Genomic DNA, 16026 nt, shown 5'->3' on the forward strand with positions numbered 1-16026 from the left:
GTCATTGTGGGAAACTCAGTCTAATTTGTAACATTAATGTTACATTCAAAATTGTATATTTATTAGCTGTTTATTAGCTGTTCTTCTGAATGTATGGGTTAAATTTTGTGGATTGAGTATATCCACAACCCCTGTTTAAGCAGCCCCGGTCTCTTGTGCTGTTGATCGTAAAATCTTTCTCTCCTGCTCTGCCCTATTAAGCGTTAGATTTGTATTTAAGGATCCTGCTGGCTGTCTTGCCTATTGGTACCTTGAGCACTTCAAATTTATTATGTCCCAGTTTGAATTACTTTCCCTTTTATTGTCACTGTTCCTTCCCCTGTGTTTCCTGTTCAGTTGCTAGTGCCATCTCCCAGTGAGGGTCTCTGGTCATCCTAGAGCCCTTCCTTTCACTTATCTCACCAACTAAGTAGTCATCAATCCCTGATGATTCTGCCTCAAATGTCTCTTCTTTCCATCCCATTCTAACTCAGGCACAATCATTCCTTAGCTAGTTCAGAACAGAGTTTCTCATGGGGCTTCCCTGTCGATCCTCCTCCCTCTGCCACTAGATCTTTTTATGCATATAGTCAAGTAGGAATCTGCCTATAAACTTTTACCTACTCCCCATTACTTTAGGAACAAATCTTTACAACCTGATACAACTTACTTTTTCTAGATTCCCCTCTTCTACCTGTCTGCTCCCTTGACCCCCTACCAATTGTAGCTTTAGCGATACTAACAGCCCTTTGAATATATCAAATGTTTTCACACTGAACTTTTCCCTGTTTTGATCCTCATTATTTAAGACTCACCTTCCATCTTCTCATCTTCACCCTTCCAGAAATAAAAATCATTTCTTCTGTGTCTTCTCATAGTACTTTTTATTCTTTTTTTGCTATGACTTGATATAGACCATTATGGTTAATTGTCTATGTGAGGCTTTCTAAGGCTAAATTATGAATTTTGAGAGAGAGAGACATGCTTTCCTCTATTGTGGGAAAAAAAAACTGTTTCAGTGTTTGAAACTTTATAAGTACCCTATTAAAATATGCTAAAGTTGGGATGTGTTGAAATGTATTCAGATTCTTAAAGGTGCAGTTACTGTACCAAATGAATGGAGAAGTTACAAAGATTAAAGCAAAAGAACTCCTTTGCCAATTTTTTTCTTGAGAGCTCGGGATTTAAATTTGTGACAAATGTCGGAATTCCTCTGAAAAGTCAGAGAGTAATGAATGGCAGTATCACCTGCAGGTTACTGTTTATTCAAATTAGACCCGCCAAGGCATTGTCTCTGGCATTTGTTATCAATCCATTATGTTGATATTTTAATATAAGAACTATTTTCTGTCGAAGTTGACTTCAGATTGATTGGTTTGCATGTATTGATTGGTTAGCATGAATTGATGGGCAATAAGAAAAAGATACTAAGTTAAATGCATACCAAAAAAAAGTGTCATTTCTCTTTCCCATTCATTGCAACAGAGGCGGAAAGAGAAACTAATACACGTGAATTAGTTAAGTACTACAATAGTTGAGATCGATTATAATAAAAAAGAAACTGGGACAAGGAAAAATTGTTATTACCTGGAGAAGTAATAAAAGGTCTTATTAAGAGTTTATTTATACCTGAAACTAATATCGTATTGTAAATCGACCGTACTTCAGTTAAAAAAAGAATCAATATAACTGGTTCTTGAAAAAGAGGTAAGGATTATGTGAGTGAAAACAAGGAATTCCATATGAACAATATACATGCATCAACTAACAGAAGATTTTTATGTTTAGAAAGCCAAAATTTAGTTGATAATTTTAGCAGGAATCTGTGTTGTTTACTTTTATGAATATGAAGTTATTCTGTTCTCTGTTTTTTCCTCACAGGTGGATCAGATATTGAATATCTAGACTTCTATAAGCCTGTTGTGTGGTTTTGGATCCTTGTAGGACTTGCTTACTTTGCTGCTGTCCTGAGCATGATTGGAGACTGGCTCCGAGTGATATCAAAAAAGACAAAAGAAGAGGTAAGAAATAAGAAATGTGCAAAACCTGTCTTATTTAATAGCTAATTCAGTAAAGGTTATTTTTAAGAGTTTTATTTAGCATTTTTTAAAATATTTAAACATTACTTAAAATTTTTGAATGTTGTGAATTTGCTATATGAGGCTATCAGTCATATGAGGTATACTTCATTGGCTTAACCAAAACTTACTAAATACCTCTATGTGCCAGATAGTATCTTGGTGCTGAGGATAATTTGTAATGAAAAAAGATGGAATTGAAAACATTTTCTTCATTGTTTCTTTTTCTTTTTTTCTGTTTTTTCTTTACTTCTTCAAGGACACAGAGTAAATTTTATTCCATAAAGAGATAATAGGAAATATTTGTGTCAAGATACCAGGGGCATGAAAAAGTGAATGCATTCTATAATATTGAATTTTTATTGTATTCAATTATTTCCTTTTTTCTTAGATCTGTATAAGCGTAAGTGCACATGTATTCACACCATGTATTCCCCAAAGCTGTTTGCTTTATGACCAATTTCCCTGTGTACTGATTTCAGCTGTTCAGAAAGATATCTTTTTATCTATTTTGTGCAACTATATATACAGAAATGACCATTAGAATTTTGACTCATGAAATTTTGCAAAGTTTGACATTTAAATCTTAATTTTAATTTTTTTATAGTTTAGAAATTATATTGAGGGGTCCAGAAGTACTATTAGTTTGAGTCTGACAGCATAGTGTTTTATTATGAATTCTATGTTTTTTGCATCTGGGTCTTAGCCAACTTTATTTTTTTCAGAGCACGATAAATCTGTTAAGATCTGCAACTATAGTACCCACTCTCTTCCTTTAATTATCCCTCCATTTCATTATCTGGTTTTCATAGGCCAAGAGACACCAGTGTCAAAATCTTTGATTGATACAACAGGCATGATTCTTTAAACATACACCCAAAAGAAATAGAATAAGATAGGAAATGATAAAATTTCTCTCTACAAACAAATATTTTCTTTCAAACACATCAAGCCATATAATTTCTTATTAGTACCCAAGATGGCTATAGTAATTAGAAGTGTAAGTTATCCAACATTTTCCTTCATGGGTATCATATTTCTCAATTAGTAATTTATATATTCAGTTTGTGTTATTAATCTATATCTTAGTTATACCATAAAATCAAAAAGATTATTATAAACATATCAGCAAGGCAATATGCTCGACATTCTAGTTTAAATCATGTGAAAAGTACTGCTTTGAAAGTACCTCAACTGATTCGCCTCAATCTTAGGCTCATTTTGTGTGTGTGTGTGTGTGTGTGTGTGTGTGTGTGTGTGTGTGTGAGACAGAGAGAGAGAGAGACAGAGAGAGAGACAGAGAATGAGGTGGGCAAGGGAGAGAATTCTATTTTAACTTCAGTGTACTTTTAAGGGTCTTGAGATGCTACAGGGAGCAAGGGAAATTGTAACTAGGAAATATTCTGGATAACATAGCTAAATAGAGAACTTCTCAAACTTCTAGCCATAAATTGGCATTCAAATGCATTTTAAAAACACACATATTTTTTAAGTAAAATAGAATTGAACAGAGACTATCTCTGTTAGTTTAAAAAGTATTGTTTTGTGGAAATACATATATATATTTCCACACATATATATATACAACAAATGTACTATATATTATATACATACATGCATATATATATATATATATATATATACACACACACACACTAAAATTATGGGTCACAGTCCAAAAGTTTGAAAGCCACTAAGGCACATATAGGACAGGGGAAAGTTTATCTTTATGCCATGGGTATATTTGATTAAAGTTTAAAAACTTGTATTGTTAAAAACCAGTGCTTTTTGTGATAGGATTAGCTGGTACAAAGCACTAGCACATTTTTTCCCCGGAGTAGTGAGATAATCACCCGTATTACTCTGCTTGGGCTGCCATAACAAATATCACAGACAGGGTGACTTAAACAACAGGAATTTATTTTCTCACAATTCAGGAAGCTGGAAGTTCCAGATTAAGGTGCAAGACCTTGTCTTCACAGGGTCTTGCCTCTGCACGTGTGCCTGGAGAGAGAGGGGTTCTAGGCCGTTCCTCTTCTTATAGGGACACCAGTCCTATTGGATTAGGGCTCCACCCTTATGACCTCATTTTACCTTAATAACTGCCTTAAAGGCTCTGGTCTCCAAATATAGTCATAATGGAGATTAGGGCTTCAACAGAAGACTTGTTAGAAGACCCAATTCAGGCTATAATATAATCCTTTCAAAGAAATTTAAATTTCTACACTAACTGGCTTATTTAATGTGAAAAACAAGTTTCTTTGCCTCCTTATGAGTGATCTTCATGATTCTCAGCCAAAAATATGAGATGTTTTCAGCACTGAAAGGTAGAAAGCTACTTTCTTTTCTTAACGTAAGTCTCTTGGCTTCTCCCTAGCCTTTTGAGTAACATGTACTTTCTGGTGGCTGCATCTGGGGAAAGCTCATGTGAGTAAAGGCCATGAGCAAGTTTATGGGAACCCTCTGGAGCTGCAGCTGCTCCAGACAGTTGAGCCAGGTACAATGGAGCTGTCACTTTGAGCAGATGTGTTTTCTAATTTATAATGCAGTTTAGGGAAATTACAAAACTGGGTCACAGATTCAACAGAGAAGATGAAGAAAGAAAGGGAAAGATGACTTATAATTTATCTATAGATTGATAGGGCCCAAATTTTTATAAATGAAATACTACGAACATTTCTACAGCAGTGGGAAGAAGATTATTCGATAATTTTAGTTTTGAAATAACTCACTAAAGGACATAATTAAATAAAAACCAACTAGGTACATTCTAGTTGTCATCTTTACAAACATGAACCGTGCTGGGTGACTGTTCGTGATGTATTCCTTACCTTTTGTACCTAAACCATTCCAGATACTCCAACTTTTAAAAACTGCCTAAATGTTCAGAAGCAACAAGAATATTTCTAGTTTTCAATTCCATAAAAATGCTAAATATTTTTTGATAACTTGGAATTCTCACTATTAAAAGTGTAACTAGTACAGAATATTAAAAAATACAAAATAATATGTAGTATCAAATTTCCAAGTGATGATACAAAAACACAAGATTTCCCCAACGGAAAGATCCTGGCTTAATAGTAAGTTACAGGCCTTACATTGTTTTTTCAAAAACAAATCTTCTTAAATCATATTGGTTAAGTGTAAACATAGAGCTCTGATCATATGTGGCCTTATTTCTGTTTATGTTAAAGTCTATTCTGTTTCCAATGATGACTAATTTTAATGAAAATATTATGTTTAGGAGTAAGAAAAATAGTTTTTGATGAACATGCTGAAATAAAACAGGTTGGTATAGCTAATCTATCTGAAACATTTGAAAGGAAAGGGTTAGTTGGAGTAATGCTGCATAGTTTCAGAAATGTCACATATAATTATAGTTGATCTGCATTCCTCAAGGAAAAGAATAAAGACCCCAATAATTTTTCCATGGAGGCATATGAGTTTCTGTAAAAGCATGTGTTTCATTATTTTTTAAGCTCTAATGAAGAGTAACACATGTTCAATATTAAGAACTGATATGACTCATTATCTTTTCCTATGAAGCCATGTACCCTCTTCTGAGGAAATGTTTCCATTTATAAAATTAATATCACTTATGTACTCTAAATAATAGAATAATACTGATATCTGAGGCAGGTGGAATAAAAATAAAATGTGACCACAAAATTCAGAATGTAAATTCCTAAGCAAACAGGGAATAGTGCATCCTTATTACATATCGACATAGTTCAGTTTGCTACTGTTGACATTCCTTGAGTTTGAAAGACCTGTGATTTCTATATAGTTCTTATATTGATGTACATGTACTGCACGGTTTGGGATGTTCCTGTCCATATGTGAGACAGACACTACCTCAGCCCCTACATCAGTATGCCTGTATTCTCAGGCCATGTGGCACTACAACTGACCACAATGAGTGGATAGCCAAGCCTCACTTCTTTACCAATATCATTTCTTTAGCCTCTGAAGGTAATCATACAAATGGAGACACTCACTTTAGTAAGTTGGCCTTACATCATATTAAGAAACCTCCCTTTGATTGGGAAGCTCTAGTGCCAAGAAGCCTTGAAAGACTGTCCCTGGAACTTGTATGTGGCCCCAGCATTGTGCAGGACCTGAGGATATGGAGGGACATAGTTTTCTTTTGCTGATGACCTGGCGAGAGCATTTGGTCTTCTCTGAACTTCACTTAGGGTGGTGATGCCTCCCTTTGATGAAAGAGCTGGGACTTATTGGCTCTTTATCTTGTTTGGAGATGGGGAATTAAAGAACAGTTGCAGCCTGAGCCCTGGAAAGGTTGCAGTAGAGTACTTTATCATTATTTCTTGTGGGAGAAGTGCTTTTAATATGAAAGATTTTATATGCCCTTTGAAATAGGTTAGACCTAATTCTGAAAACCTTGGGGAGCCATTGAAGAATTTTGAATAAGTGGAATGAAATATCTTGTCAACGGTGAGGAAGATGGATTAGAAACAAAGCCTGATGCTGGGAAATCAGTTGGGAGAGATTATTGCAGGTATCCAGGTAATACAGAATGAAGAGTCTATGGTGACAGTGGGCTAGAGATGAAAGTACAGATTTCAAAATTATTTTTGGCTATATGGCATTGGTGGTATAGTGGTGAGCACAGCTGCCTTCCAAAATTATTTTGAGGATAGAAGGGATAGATGACTCTTTAGTTGTAGGCAATAAAGAGAAAGGGAGGATGACATTCATGATTATAGCTTTGCATGAGATTACAAAAAACAGAACTAGAGATTCCGAGTAGACAGGAGGAATGAGAATGTCATTTTGGACATGGTGATTGAGGGCTCTATGGGACATCTAGGTGGCTAATTTAAGTATAAATAATCGGATATGCAAGCCTGGAATGTAGGAAGGATGGGAGCTGGAGAGAGAGTTGGGGAAGGGGGAGCTTATCACAGCATACATGACAGTGGAAGTTGTGAGTATAGATGAATTCACCTAATGAAGATTTATAAAGTAAGTCAGTAATAAAGGTAACAATGTAACCTGGACTAACACATTTAAGAGGGTGGACATAGAGACTGTGAAGGACTGGTTAGCAAATAATATAGTCAAATTGATTCATGAAAGGGCAAAGGTGTTGAGGTTTTGAAGAAGGGATGGTTCAAATAATAGATCAGACTGACTAAAGACAGTGGGGAAGAAAAGGAATCCAAGGAAAGATTAACACAATAACATAAAATAGATAAATAAATTAACTAGAATTCTCTGTGAGGTTGTGCTCCAAGACTGCCACTCCTGTAGCAGAAAATGTAAATATTGCCTCCTGGAATTGTGTGATACACTGGGTATATCCTAAGATAGTTCTTTAGGCACATCAAGCACAATTCTAAAGGGTAATACTCACAGAATATTTTATGGAAATGGGACCCTTGGAGCAGAAGTACTAAAAAAAAAAAAAAACTATATGAATAGTCTCACTAGAGATTGAGCAGTGTGCAGCCTTGATCCTGGGTACTGCTGGCATGCATACACAGTAAATATGGACAGTGGTGCGGTGAGAGGTGAGCTGTGTAATGACAGTGGCAGGAAAAGGAAAATTATTCTCATGGAGGCCAGTTAGGAGATTAAGGTCTAATTCACTGCTAACTCATTCATTAATTCATTCATGTAAAAAGGATTTACTAAGTACTCTGTGGTGAGCATTATATTAGGTTCTGAGAGTAACTTTCCATCTATGGGAGTTTGAGGCTGATCTCTTTATTGGGGAGATTCCATAGGTGGTGCATTTCCTTATTGATCTTTATAATGTTTGCTTTAACTTTTTTTCTCCTAGAGATGGAAAAAGGAATTTTGAAAAAGAAGGCACTTAGTCTTTGATTAATTCTCAAAATAGCCTACTTTTACTTTTCTCTTCCTCCTCCCCTTCTTCTTTCCTTTCCTTCCTTTAATCCCCAGACAGCATATCAGACTTTGTAGTTGTTGCTTTGATTTCTAACATATTTGGGGGAGAGGTGGTATATTTTTGTTTTTCTCTGTTGAGATACTAAAGTATTTATGAATGACTTAAGTGGGACAATGGGCACAATATACAATAATAATAAGCTTCTCAAGTTTATATTTTAATGCATATAACTCTTCTTTGACTAAAGGGTAAGAATAGAATACAATAGAAGCAGTATCACAATGTGTTATTAAGCAAAGCATAGTCAGAATCAGGCTTCCTGACTTCAGACTATACTACAAAGCTACAGTAATCAAGACAATGTGGTACTGGCACAAAAGACAGCAATACAGATCAATGGAACAGGATAGAAAGCCCAGAGATAAACCCACGCACCTATGGTCACCTAATCTATGAGAAAGGAGGCCTGAATATACAATGGAGCAGATAGTTTCTTCAGTAAGTGCTGCTGGGAAAACTGGACAGCTACATGTAAAAGAATGAAATTAGAACACTCCCTAACACCATACACAAAAATAAACTCAAAATGGATTAAAGACCTAAATGTAAAGCCAGACACTATAAAACTCTTAGAGGAAAACATAGGCAGAACACACTATAACATAAATCACAGCAAGATCTTTGCTGACCCACCTCCTAGAGTAATGAAAATGAAAACAAAAGTAAACAAATGGGACCTAATGAAACTTAAAAGCTTTTGCACAAGGAAACCATAAACAAGACGAAAAGACAGCCCTCAGGATGGGAGAAAATATTTGCAAACAAAGCAACTGACAAAGAATTAATCTCCAAAGTATACAAGCAGCTCATGCAGCTCAATATCAAAAAAACAAGCAACCCAATCAAAAAGTGGGTGGAAGACCTAAATAAACATTTCTCCAGAGAAGACATATAGATGGTCAACAAACACATGAAAAGATGCTCAACATCACTAATCATTAGAGAAATGCAAATCAAAACTACAATGAGGTATCACCTCATACTGGTCAAAATGACCATCATCAAAAAATCTGTAAATAGTAAATGGTGGAGAGGGTGTGGAGAAAAGGGAACCCTTGTGCATTGTTGGTGGGACTGTAAATTGGTACAGCCACTATGGAGAACAGTATAGTATGGTGGTTCCTTAAAAAACTAAAACTAGAACTACCATATGACCCAGCAGTCTCACTATTTGGCATATACCCAGAGAAAACCATAATTCAAAAAGAAACATGTACCACAATGTTCATTGCAGCACTATTTACAATAGCCAGGACATGGAAGCAACCTAAATGCCCATCAGCAGAGGAATGGATAAAGAAGATGTGGTACATATATACAATGGAATATTACTCAGCCATAAAAAGGAATGAAATTAGGTCATTTGTAGAGACATGGATAGACCTAGAGACTGTCATAGAGAGTGAAGTAAGAAAGAGGAAAACAAATATTGTATATTAACATATATATGTGTAATCTGAAAAACAATGGTATAGGTGATCTTATTTACAAAGCAGAAATAGAGACGGACGTAGAGAACAAACATATGGATACCAAGGGGGAGGGGACGAATTGGGAGATTGGGATTGACATATATACACTACTGTGTATAAAATAGATAGCCAGTGGGAAGTTGCTGTATAACAAAAGGAGTTCAACTCGAGGATGGATGATGCCTTAGAGGACTGGGACAGGGAGGGTGGGGGGGAGTCGAGGGAGGGAGGGAATATGGGGATATGTGTATAAAAACAGATGATTGAACTTGGTGTACCCCCCAAAAAATAATAAATAAATTAAAAAAAAATAGATAATGAGAACTGACTGTATAGCACAGGGAACTCTACTCAGTGCTCTGTGTGACCTAAATGAGAAGGAAATCCAAAAATGAGGGGATATATATATATATATATATATATATGTAGCTGACTCACTTTGCTGTACAGTAGAAACTAACACAATATTGTAAAGCAACTACACTCCAACAACAACAAAAAAATAGTGGCTGAAAATCTTCCAAATTTGATGAAAAATATAACCCATAGATCCAACAAGCTGAATGACCTCCGTAGACAAAAACTGTGAAGAAAACTACACCAAGGCATATCATAATGAAATATTCAAAACAAGTGATTAAGGTAAAATCTTAATAGCAGAGAGATTAAAAAGACATATTATGTAAAAAAAAAAAAAAAGTCATATTTAAAGGGCTCTTGTTTTCTGTCCCATGGGGAGGGAGGTGTCTCTCACCATGCTTTGGGGGAAAGATCAGAGCAGACTTTGATCTTCGTCTGCTGGTTTATATTTCACTCTGCCTAGTTTTGCCAAGGAGAAAGTTCCTTCTCTTTTCTAGTCCCACCCTCAGCTCAGTAAATTATTACCTATTTAGTAAATAGGCAATTGGAAAAGAGAATAAAAAAACAAATAACAATATAAGACTTAAATTATGCTTTGAGACAACAGTAACTCTCACACAGCAGGGTATGTCTAGTTTCTAAATGAATTTTATGGACAATCATTTCCATGGAACCCAGACACCAAATTGTGTCTCTGTATCATCTCATCATTGTGTTACCCTTGTGAACCTTTGTGAGTCTAATGTTCAGACGTTCTTAGAAGGCAAAATGTATGTTAAAAACAAAATAGGGTTTGAGAGTAGGAAAAATGGAAATCCTGTTTTTAGAATATGCTTTGTTTCTTTTTCAACCTTAAATGAGATAAAGTGTTCAGCTGTCAAATAAGAATTGCTAATAAGGAAACTGAAGCCCAGGGAGATAAGGTGACTTACTTAAGGTTATACGGCTAGTATGTGATAGAATCAGTAGTCAACCCAGATGGCTTGACTGCATGGCCCAGCCTTTTTGTCAAACTAACTTTTTTTGCAATGCTGCCTCTCAAGGGCTCAAAAAGTTGGTTATGTATTGTTGTTACTTTTCTTTTTTTCTTGTTATTTTATATGTGGGTAATATCAACACATTAGAAGTAAGTACCCAAATCTGACTTATCTGTTACAATGTAGCTACAAAGAAGAGCTTTGTGAATTTAGTTTGGTCACTGGTTGTGTTATGGTATATAGATCAGTGAAATCTTGAAATCTAAACTTTGGACATGCTTTTAGATGAGTGGAAATGATTTGTATCATTTCTAAAATGTACACAGGCTTTGGAACCCTTAAAACTGAGATTTAATTTTATCTTAACGATTTACTAGCTCTGCAAACTCAGCAAAATACCTCATCTCTGAGTCTCCCTTTTCTTAGAAAATGAGATTTAACCTCCTTTATGAGGCTGCTGTAAAGATTCAGTGGGTAGAGTGTGGGTTGAAGCTAAATGCTTACTGAATGCTTGTTCTTTTCCTCATGGGTTTTCTGAAGGAATTAGTATCAAATTATTGTCCCAAATCAAATGACCTGTAAAGTCCTAAGACAATCATCTATATATCATCATATATTGTTCTATATAAAATAGAAAATGCTGCTAGTGCTTCTATGTCTAAACATCTTATCTGGTTGAAATGATAAATAAACACAAAAGAAAAGATAAACAAGAAAATATTAAGGTTATGTACACTACTAGAATTTGATCATAAACCCAGAGTCCAAAATAGCTTAGGAAAAAAAGTGGGTTCAAGGATTTCAAGTATGTTGGATGTTCCGTGGACTTGAAAACTAGTTTTGCATTAAGTGTTCCTTAAATCTAACTAGGTCACTGTTATCTTAATTCTTCTCTTGATTTAGAGCCAGCGATTTTCCAGTGTCCTGATGTGTGGACTGAGGTAGAATCCACTTGCATTTCTCCTTTTATTAAACTGAAAGCTAGTAGCTCAATTGTTATGTTAAAAAAATAAAACATGAAGGAAGATTCCTTTTTTTCTGTTTTAGATTTTAGATTGAACCCTCACTATTTATAAATTTTAACTTCTTTATGCTTCAGATATTTCACAGAATGTCATCTGGTAATGGAAATTCAGAGTAATTTTTTCTATTCATTTGTACACAATAGGAAAATAACTTAAAGATAATAGTTTTTGCCTCAAAGCACTTTATAAGTAATTTCGTTTTCTTTAGCTAGAGAGCACATTATGGGGATTTATGCATCTAGATGTAATGTTATCTATCTCTTTTGCCTGTTTTGATAATGTAATCTGTTCTGAGAATTTGTGTTAGGAAAAGTGACTGCCATGAACTTGGCTTTCAAAATTGTTTTTGGACTTTCTTCATCAAACCAAAGTATTGTGCTTGCCTGTATTCAGAGCTAAAATCAATCACATTTTACAAAAAATCAAACCTGTGTTTGCTGAAAACACAAGCAAGTGTGTTTTCAAAGATGGATCAACACAAATAATTTGTTTTTATTTCCTCTGTAGATGGCATTCTGAAAGAATATTAGTTTGTGGTCGGTCAGAGCTGAGAGTAGGTGGAACACTTTGAAGTTTAATCAGGGATTATTTAATCATCTTTAGCAACAAAGCATATGGTGGCTTGTTTAGTGGATGGCACCCTAATTTTCTTAGTGAGGGAATTTCATTCTTCTTGCCTCAATCTTGAGTTGAACCAAAAGAACGGCTTCCGATTAATGATGTGTGTGTGTATGTGCACACACAGATGTACAGAATCTCCTGTTTCTGAACAAGGAAGAACCTTCCTCCAGTAAAAGTGTTAGTCATCAGTGCTACTCATTTATACACAAATATTATACATTATTTATTATACAAATATTGTCATTTTTCTCTCCATCCAGATATACGATAGGATTGCACTTTCTCTCTCCCTCGTGGTTGGTGGGCCATAGGAATAGTTTGGCCAAGAGTTGTGGGCTGAAGAAGATTTCATTGCACCTGTGGGCCCCTCAAGTGCTTACTTGCCTCTGGCTCGGTGACCATAAAGATCACGATGCTGTGTCAGCCTGGGTCCCAGGGTAACCACAGGGAGCAGTGCCTGCTGCTGACATGTCATGCGCATTCAGCACGAGTGAGGCACTAATAATAAGGAGCTGTTTGTTTTAGGTTATAACCTCCTCTGTCCTGACTAATCCAGTAAAACAGTAAAATACAGTTGCTCTAATTCGAGGAAAGAGTTAAAGTAATAATAGTAACTTAGAAGATTTAAATTTTATGTGCCATACTCATATTTGATGAGTTTTGTATTAGTTTCCAAATCTCTGATAGCATTAGATTTATTATCTACATTTATATTATTTAAGATATATTATCTGTATTTATCTTATTTAAGATTTGCTAACGGTTTTACTAAAATATTAGAAGCATCAAAGTAAGAGGTGAAGTAAAATAGGGAAACCTGCTTTTTAAAGAAAGTATAGATGGGCTTTAAATTGTCTGGAGACCAAATATTCCTGTTTCTGTAAAAAGCAGTCTCTCCACTCATTCAGGATTATAAAGCCATTCAAAATGGGGTCCGATAATATTAACTCTGTTGTATATGTAAACTTTCTGAAATAAAGAAATTTGAACCGATTTAAGTTTCATAAACCCAATGCATAATACCAGAGTAATCATAGATATAAAAGAGCAGGGTCTCCTTATATAATATTATTTTTTTGAAATTTATTAGGTTGAACTGTATGCAATTGTTGACATTCAACTATCTGACCTTAATAATCACAATTTCATATGGTTGAACCTAATATTCTAATATTCAACTGTATTTATAAACCAGTTTTTAAAATAATATAATTTTTGTACTATAATCTATCAGATTATGACTTATGCATTACACAAAATCATATATGGCTAGATATTTCTGGTATACTTTCATTATTCAATACTTGGCTAAAACTTCCAAATTCTGTTTTTATTACGTATTGACTATAAACTGATTATCTTATCTCTACTCGAGGACACACTAATGTGTTGTACTTGCATGTTCCACAAATCTATCCCTGTCACTTGTCACTCCAAACTGTAGCTCTGGATTTCCCTCTTCTTTTCTCACCTGTCCATGTCATGACTGCTGAAGCTCTCTCTGGGACTACTTAACTGCATTCATGGTTATAGACTCCTCACTTTATTTCCCATAACGCAGCTAATATGAGGCTGAAACAATTTATATAACTTTGTAGAAGGCTTGAGGGAATTACAGAGGAGAAAAGGAAAAACTTTATGCTTGTGCAATTAGACAATATTGCTCCTAGAGTTCTCTGGTCATCTGTAAAGGGTTCCTCCTTGGCCATCTCGCTCCTCAACCCCTGACTCCTTAGTGTTTTGCTGAGATCTGCTTATCACACTAGACCTGTTCATTCTATTGGGCATTCCTTATCCTGAGTGCAGGGACCAAACCAGCAGAAGACCACTTCACACAATAATAATACAATATACAATACATACATATATATGTGTATATATATATACGTGTACACACAATATATGCAAATATGCTCTCCCGCAAATGGAGATGGCTGGTTAAATTCTTAAATATGGTACTGAATATCTTAATCTAAAGCAACTCCATGTGGATTGCTTCCTCAGGTAAGGTTGTTCTTAGTAACTGTAGATATGTACTTGTTTTACATTTCTGTGATTAAACAAACAAAGCAAACCCTCATGCTCAGCAAAATAGTCACATTTATAATGAAGGGAGATAAACTCTAGCTCCAGAATATCAGGCTACATATTATCCCTGAAATGTCTGTTTTTTCACCTTTAGGATTAAAACCACAAAACAAAAAGCTTCTCAAATCTTGTAGTTGTTTATTACTACTACACCTAGTTGTTCATAACCACTAGTTTCACAATCTCTCCACATCAACAAGCACTTAGTTATCTTTTGAGCAAAATATTTGTATGAAATATTGCCCTAATGCTAGGTAGCAAATCAGTCATGTTGGGAAATGTTACTATACAAAGGACTATATTTCCAAAATTGGAAGCTATGTGTATAAATATGACAATATTTTTCCTAATTGCCAAGACTTGGAATATGTCAATGGTCTGTTGTTTCCTGATGCCCATTTGTGAGAAGCTAAGATATTTCTATTAGTATTTTTATGTCATTCATCGTTTTATATATGCACATATATGTTCATCTTCGTATATAAATATATGGATATTGTATAATGTATTCATCATTACTCCAATCTGTGCCATTTCTACCGCATTTTGAGAGGCTGTTGGACAGATTTTGCCTAAATATAAATTCAGTTTAAGGACTACTGTTTTGTGTTCCACACACATTTCCAAGTGAGCCAGGAAGTCTGCAAGGACATGTATAAGCAGGGCAGGATGAAAATTTCTTTCCTGTTTTGAAGCCACATGGACAACAACATGAGAACTCTGTCATAAATGTGAATTGATCAAAAGGCAGTATAGTCGAAGTTTGAGTGTAGGATAAATAAGGATTTCACTGAGTAGTGCTTCTGATATGCAGACTGGGGACTCTTATGCCACCCCCACAAAAGATGCATAGCACAAGTGGTTTCGTTCCACCAGTGCTCATTGACTGGTTTGTTCATCAGACATGTTTCGATTGTCCATGGTGTGTCAGGCATTTTATAGGTACTGGGAATAGAGGCATAAAAAGTGACAGTGTTTGCCTCCAAGGAGAGATTTACAGATAAATGGGGTTATATAACTACTGATAATTACTACAGGGTGGGAACTATGATAGAGATATGAAGAAGGTGCTTTGTGTGCAGTGGTGTACAGAAATAGAATTACTAAATCTAGTTGGGTGAATTGGGGAAAGTTACATAAAGAAGGTGATATCCCTGACCTCTCTTTCTTTCCCATTTTATATTCAGTCCTATGGGATTGATCTGAAAATGTGTCCAGACTCAAACCACTTCTCAATTTCTCATCATCCTTTCTTGTGCCATCATTAGCTCACACCTGGATTATCCCAAAAGCCTCCTAACCAGTCTCCTTGCTTCCACCTTTACTCTCTGTAAAGTTTATGCTCAACAAGATGCCAGAGTAATGCTTTGAAACAAGTCATATCACACCATTTCTGTGCTTAGAAGTTTCCCAGTGTCTCCCTATTGTTCTCAGAGTAAAAGTTAAAGTCTGTAAAATACCATAAAAGGTTCTATACGATCTAGTCCCCAT

The 16026-nt window shown here is 35.3% G+C and overlaps 1 protein-coding gene across 1 annotated transcript in view; it reads left to right on the forward strand.

The window, feature by feature from the left end:
• The window catches only part of KCNK2 (potassium two pore domain channel subfamily K member 2), a 134915-nt gene that overhangs the window by 89343 nt on the left and 29546 nt on the right, over positions 1 to 16026 (forward strand). The window contains exon 6 of the mRNA XM_057727990.1: positions 1861 to 2000. Within this exon, the coding sequence (XP_057583973.1) occupies positions 1861 to 2000 (140 nt within the window). The remainder of the gene's footprint in view (positions 1 to 1860; positions 2001 to 16026) is intronic.

This window comes from Hippopotamus amphibius, chromosome 3 (assembly GCF_030028045.1).
Source record: "Hippopotamus amphibius kiboko isolate mHipAmp2 chromosome 3, mHipAmp2.hap2, whole genome shotgun sequence".
Classification (NCBI taxonomy): domain Eukaryota; kingdom Metazoa; phylum Chordata; class Mammalia; order Artiodactyla; family Hippopotamidae; genus Hippopotamus; species Hippopotamus amphibius.